This window comes from Ooceraea biroi, chromosome 14, assembly GCF_003672135.1.
Source record: "Ooceraea biroi isolate clonal line C1 chromosome 14, Obir_v5.4, whole genome shotgun sequence".
Classification (NCBI taxonomy): Eukaryota; Metazoa; Arthropoda; class Insecta; order Hymenoptera; family Formicidae; genus Ooceraea; species Ooceraea biroi.
Window position 1 is genome coordinate 8,452,609 of NC_039519.1, and position 7,006 is coordinate 8,459,614.

Sequence of the window (7,006 nt, forward strand, 5' to 3'; positions counted from 1 at the left end):
ACAATGACTTTTTTAACCCGCTCCGGGGGTATTCTGGCGGAAGAGGCAAAAACGCGAAGAACAAATGCACTCGTATTTTCGCGAAATTATCGGGGGCGGGGGGGAGGGTTCGTAACCGTGGTGCGACGCGAAATCGCGCGCTCGAACGGGAATCCGAGTCGAAAATCGATCGGAATCGATGACTTCGGTTCGTCCGTATCGTCATCCATCAGAGGCAGACAATCGGCAAACAGAGACGCGCCGATATTTTCGCACGATTTGCGGTGGTTTGACAGACGCGCGCGGATACTGCGATGACGAGAAAAATTCGTTGGGTAGGTCAGTGACAGGGCGCGATGTTTGCCGAGAAGATCATGTTGAGACACGCGTTCATTTCCTCTTCCCGGACACTCACTCGCGTCCCGTTCATCAAGTCGAGACTTTTGAGTGAAATAAGGAAAACGAGCGCGCACTAATTACCGAATTTATAATCGATCGAGGACGGTGAATCATTTTTCAACATGCAAAGACGAGGAAACGCATTGATTAATATCGAGTCTTATCTGTATAATAAATGCTTTTCAACGCGCGTTTATGTTATTGTTATGATAAAATGGATCTTTACAATTTAAGCTATTCTTTTTGAGATGGTAATATTGGGAATTTTACTATGCTTTACATGTTGAAATGCTCTCCGACTGAACAAAACAATATTACAGCGAGCGAGTATTACAAAATTACTACCAATTGTTTTTTTTTTAATAATCAGAATAGCATACGCGTAGAAATATGCGATTTGATTATTCTATTATAGAAAAATCTATATGCGTGTTATTGTTTTAAGTTATATAGTACAAAATGAAGGTGCAAAAGTTTAAAAATAATAAACGGAAAAACATTTTATCATGGGTCGCTCTTCGGCTCATTGTTAATCCTCACACGTATTTTGTATGTCTTTTCTAAGCGCATTGTATAGTTCGTAATATTCAACTTCACAAATTACGACAAGTTTTCTAACCAGAAGATGCATCACTCCATGATGCATCTCTGGATTTATAAATTCTAAACATGGCGATGTTGCATTTCTTTATGAAATCTTAGAGTTCCAATTTTTAGTTTCTCTCTCCCTTTTTCTCTCCAAAATCTTCAAGTTTGACTATACATCTAGAACCCTCGACACACACTCATCCAAGTTTTGGAATTGTCAAATCGAAATTCCTCAATAACTGCGGAAACAGTTATTGCCGACAGATTAATTCAGAAAAGCGGAAGAGATATAACGTCATCGGGTTGTCCTATTCACCGAGGAACCTCGACAAAAGTTTCACTTCTGTTTCGATTTTCAGAAATTGAACTACTCAAGCAACGCTGTCTTCGACGGTGTTTAGCAGCTCGTTAAGTGAATGGTTAATTATGTAAATTCACTGACGGTTTTCCACGGTTTTTACAAAGACGCGGTCGAAAGTAATTAGCGTCACGCACCATTTTTATCAGATTTCTCTCTACGCACTTCTTCTAATTCCACTCCTTGGCGAGCTCGTCCGTTGAAGGGATCCACTCCTGCTTCACGTAGATCAGGCCCGGATCGTAAGGATTACCGTGATGATGCTCTTCAAGGTCCCGTTGATGGGACCTTGAATTCCGATATTCTCAGTACTTCTGTAACGTTAGTGGTAAATTGCTGCTGTTGCAATCCTGATAATATCTGTACAGCGGTGGCGACGGCGCCGCGCTTGTCGAGATTGGCGTCGGCGGGCTGGACCTGCGACAAGTCAAATTACGTTTTGATCACTCTTCAGCAGCCATCATCCATTTGAAAAAGTGCCGTCTTTTCAGATCCTGACGACAACTATATAGACCGTAAGCTTTGGTCTAAAACTATCGATATTACTCCGTATCTAATAAGTCATGTTTCGTAAAGTCTATGGCACGGTCTTTTGCATTTTATGCTTTTCAACCATAGTTTTAGAGAATGAGTCAAGATTCACGGTTTCTGCAGATCAACCTAGATGAGTTTGTTACCCAGAAGAGTGATGCTGATAATAAACTGTATATTGTAGTGTGGACAAAATATGTATCGACTATATAACTCGGATGTATGATGCATACAACTACGTATAAAAATTTATGCGGTTCTAAATAATGAGATTTAGGCACATTATTGACAGAACTATCGAAATATAATTTCTTGTAAGCTGCGACTTTCACACACGTCTCACCACTACTGCATGTAACTTTCTCGCCACGATTTATTTGCGATAGAAATTGCTCATGGGAGAAAGTTCGACTGTCGAGATTGTGTTTACGCGTATGAATAAAAACGTGCTGCCACTTTGGTTAATTGTAAATTCCCGGTCAAGCTTTTACATGTCATGTAATATTAATATATTTTCTCTAATTATTAACAGAAGAACTTAATTAAAAGCTCGAATTTATCGTACGGAAAATAATTGTTAACTTAAAGTTGCCGTTTGCGACATACTCGTAAATAATACTTCTGATATTAAATAGCATTTATAACTTTACCATCATTTTCTTTTAGCAATAGATACAAATATTCTATTATCTCTTTGATGAATATGATAACGTATCATTATATGTAAGATCTTGCATACTTCATCATAAGCAGTTTCGCATATAAAATGATTAAAAATAATCAATACATTTTTCCTCTCTTCTATCAATAAAGAAAACAATTTTCAATTTTATTTTTTCATTTTTAATACATTACTGTTTTACTTTTTTAAATTCGACAATCATTATTTAAAGATAAATTCTAACTAATGTTATTTTAATTACGTTTGAAAGAGATAAGTGTGTGAACGCAATTCATCAGACAATATTGTCGAAATTTTCAATTTTGTTTCGAGTTTTCAAAAGTTTCCCATAGAGAAACAAATTTTCCATTTTTACTCATGGGACAAGTCCATCATTGAGAGAAAATTCCAGGCGAATAACCCGTTGCATTCGTCGAACAAACTAAGTTTCTGACAGAGAATCGTTACCTGTACAGCTGGCAGCTCGGGGACTGGGTATCCTGGTAGATCGCGGCGTCGGGGCTGGCAGCGTCCTGGTACCACTGCGGGTGTGCCACGGCGTTGTTCGCGTGGCTTCTCGCCGAGTTGTACTCGCCGTGGTCCATGATGGCGTATCCGGCGGCCGGCGGCGCGCAGTACGGCGCGTACATGGTCCCGGGCGGCGAGGCGTTGCCCCTGGTGACCGCGCCGGTGTGTCCGTAGCCCGTGGTGGCCATCATCGCCGCGACGGCGGCCGTCGTGGTGGTCGTGGTGGTGCACGCGGACGACAGGTCCCTGCCGCCGGCGCCGCCGCCGCCGCCGCCCATGGACTCCCTGCTGCTCATGATGGTGTGCGGGTGCTGGAGGCCGTGCGACGGATGGCCGTGGGAGTGGTGCTGGTTGTCGCGAGTCATCAGGCCGGCGCTGCTCTCCCGCGTGGTCATCAGCGCGTCGACGCTGAAGCTGGCCGGATCGAGGCCGGCCATCGATACATCCTGGATGGACTCCGGGTGGACCTGGTGCGCTTGGTGCACCTGATGACCCAGGGCGGTCTGGATGACGCTCTGACCAGGTGCCGCTGCCGCCGTCGTCGTCTTCGTCTCCTGTATCGGGCTGTGCAGTCCGTACTTGCCGACCTGAACCGCCGCCGCGGCCGCCGCCATGCAGTGACTTCCGGTCGCGGTGTGATCGTTCACCGGCTCCCGCTTCGGCTTGCACAGCCCGGTGGTCTCCAGCGCGTTGCCGAGCTTCTTCGCCGACGCGTCCGAGGACAGGGGCACCTGGCCGCCGCCTGGCTTGGCGTCCTCCGCGCGCTTCTCGGGCACGATGCCCTGCCGCTTCAGCGCCTCCTCCTTCTCCTTGAGCGCGTCCTTCTTCTTGAAGCGTCTCCGACGCCTCAGGTAAGAGCCGTTGTCGAACATGTTGTAGCTGTCCGGGTCGAGGGACCAGTAGCTGCCCTTGCCGGGCTTCTTGTCGTCGCGCGGCACTTTGATGAAGCACTCGTTCAGGCTGAGGTTGTGCCGGATCGAGTTCTGCCAGCCCTGCTTGTTCTCGCGGTAGTACGGGAACCGCTCCATGATGAACTGGTAGATGCCGTTCAGCGTGATCTTCTTGTCGGGCGCGTTCTGGATCGCCATGGCGATCAGCGCGATGTACGAGTACGGGGGTTTCACCATGTCCTTGCCGGCGTGGTGGATGTGCTGCTGCCCGATGCCCGGCACCGGGTAACCGGCGGCGGTCGCGTACCCGCCGTATCGGTACTGCTCGTAGTACCCTGGAGCAGCACCCACTCCCGGGTACGACGGCGTGCCCATGCCCACCGGCACCGCCGTCGCGTGCCGGTAGTACGCGTTCTGCTCGCCGAACAGTGTGTGCATCTTTCTCCCCCTTGTCGAAGGCTGGAGTCAAATTTGACACTCCTCGACTAGAAGACCCTCCCAATCAGTAAATTCTCGACTAGGCTAAAGTGCAAAGTCCTCCTTGTAAATCCTTGTCCCTCGAAAGCAACAACGCGACGTGCAGCTCTTGCAAATCTAAAGGGCAGCTTATCTTCGCATCATTGTTCTCGCTCTTGCGAAGTTTGTTCTCCCTTTTGCCGATTAAATGCTCGTCCCGCTCACGAAATGAAAACTGGCGCTTGCGTGGGATTTGTAATCGTTCGATTTTTCTATGTTTTATCCCTTTGCTTTGGTCCGAATTCCTTCAAGTTCGTAAATTGGCGTCTTTCTTTAAAAGCGCGTTGTCCTCTTGAAAGTGGCTGTAATATTACTTTTTGTTACAAGCCACTGTTGCTTTTCCACCGTTCGCTTTGGGTGGAGGACTGCTTTCGTCGAATAATAATTCGTATGCATGAGTAATTTCTGTAATCATGTGATTTATGAGTAATAAATTGCCAGTTTGGTCGAACTGGAGAACAAAGGACTCTGTTGTTGAATTCTCCTGGCGAAATAAAACGGATCTTCTGAAGAATAATTCGTAGTCTCGGTTGCCTCAGCAGAATTACATCGTTTATCGCACCGTCTCTTAGGCTTACGCACAATCCAGTTTAATAATCGATACTTTTTCCATTTTAACAATAATATTTCGCTATTAATTTTGCTCTTCTTTAAATAGGTCTATTTGATCGATATCCAGTTTAATAATCGATACTTTTTCTATTTTAACAATAATATTTCGCTATTAATTTTGCTCTTCTTTAAATAGGTCTATTTGATCGATATTATTTTCTCTTCCTCGATTAGGCGTTTACACGCACCGTCGCCGTGGACAAATTTGCGGTCACACGCGTTTCCGTAGCACTCGTAGCACTTGGAGCACGCGCACTTGTCGCGTCACTGCATCGCCGCGAGATCGCACGATCCAAGGTATCCTCGCGGCAGATCGATAGATCGACGTGCAATCACGGTCGCGGTCCCCCGAAAAACACCACGCTCATCGGATTCGCGCAGCATACCCCGCGCGCTGCCAAGCAGCGGTATTTTGTTGACCGCGTCCCGGGAAATCTTTCCGGAGCCCGGAAGACGCAGACGGGCGCGCGAGGCCGCGGCAAAGGAGGCGAAGGTGCATTCAGTCAGTCGATCGGTTGCGACTCGGCCCGCTAAACGCGAGACGCACGCTAACCCCGTTAGCGTTCCGCGTGTGCACGCCGCGGTATTATGATACACAACAGCCCCGAGTTTACTCAACCCCGAGTAAAAACACACTGCGAGCTCGGCGTCGCGCGCGGCCCGCAGTGCTCGGCGACGGCCCCGAGGACGGCTGCGCCGTTCGTGCGCTTTCGAAAAATCGCGCGGTCTCCGGCGCTCGTCGCGCGGCGCCATTGGCCGCGCGATCGCGCGCGGCCCCGCCTGCGTCGCGCGGCCAATCCGCTTGGCGCGGTAGACGTCACGGCGTCTGTCCGCCCCGATCGCGACCCTGCCAATGACCGCGCCGCAGTCGCTCGCACGGTCACGCCCTCGACGCCTCGCGCAAGGCCTAGAGGGCCGGAGCCGGCCGTGCCGCACGCCGCGATGCGGAATTTTTCCGCGGCCATCGGCCGTCGGATGCCTCTCGCGATACCAAGCGGACGAGATGCGGGTGCGGAGATTATAAGGTGGTGACCGTGGCGGATCATGCCTGAAGAAAACGGCGGAAGCGAGTGATAGTTGCATGCGCGGTGTCTCGGTCGGAGGTCAAGGAAGTGTCGAGAAGGTTTTAGGGGTGACAGTGACAAAAAACGATCTCTCAGACGGCCGTGTGATTGAGATCTTTACGGCGGGCTGAAGAGGGATGCCATCCATCGCGCGTCGGAGACACATGTCCCGTAAAGCATTTTAGCATCCTTAAGCTTTCTTAGAGGAGACGCACCTTTTGATCGTTTGACGAGCAAAACAGAGATTCAATTTCGAGATGCGTTGCTCGCGCAAAATTCATCGCCGCTGTGAAAAATTTCGATGTATTTGTTACATGTTATGTTTGCAGTTTCACAAATGTTTTGCCAATACTGAGAGGGATTAAAGGAATTTCAGACACCGTTATTTATATTCATATTTCACATCGAGCGCTAAATGTTCTTACTTCAAGGTACACCCATGTATAATATTGTATGCAATCTTGATATGAAATGGTGTGAAAAATAAAATTCAGATCGAACTATTTATTTATCATGTATACTATCTAGTTAAATACAATGATGCAGATAAGTTATAGATCAAAATTTGTTAATAACAAATATATTTTATATATCTCGAATATATCGTTAAACATTAAGAAAAAATAAGATGGATAAATTATGATAAAAAATACAACAGATCAGTTTTCTTTGTTTTAAGCGAAAAATGCCAAGTTGTAAATCATACGCAAATTAATATCGAATTCTAATTGTGATTAAAATTTGATTCAGTTAACAATAAATATATACCTTAATTTACAATCGACAGATTAATTAATTAAATTAATCTGTCGATTGTAAATTGTGGATTCCGATTTTACTTGTCTGTCTATTTATAATAATGCTCGACGATATTGCATGT

General features: G+C 46.7%; 1 protein-coding gene across 1 annotated transcript; it reads right to left on the reverse strand.

Moving 5' to 3' along the window:
• Window positions 1-618: 618 nt before the first annotated feature.
• On the reverse strand, window positions 619-5,693 carry LOC105287994 (fork head domain-containing protein crocodile). Its single transcript, XM_011353914.1, has 2 exons — window positions 2,985-5,693; window positions 619-1,741 (listed from the first exon to the last, which is right to left on the reverse strand). The coding sequence occupies exons 1-2, from the start codon at window positions 4,370-4,372 to the stop codon at window positions 1,630-1,632; spliced, it is 1,500 nt and encodes a 499-aa protein (XP_011352216.1). The 5' UTR covers window positions 4,373-5,693; the 3' UTR covers window positions 619-1,629.
• Window positions 5,694-7,006: the final 1,313 nt, after the last annotated feature.

Bases quoted from the DNA above. Each gene is read 5' to 3' on its own strand.
- LOC105287994 (XM_011353914.1), bottom strand. From the start codon at position 4,372: ATGCACACACTGTTCGGCGAGCAGAACGCGTACTACCGGCACGCGACG. The intron at 1,742-2,984 runs GTAACGATTCTC...GACTTGTCGCAG, and splicing joins CCGAGCTGCCAGCTGTACAG to GTCCAGCCCGCCGACGCCAA.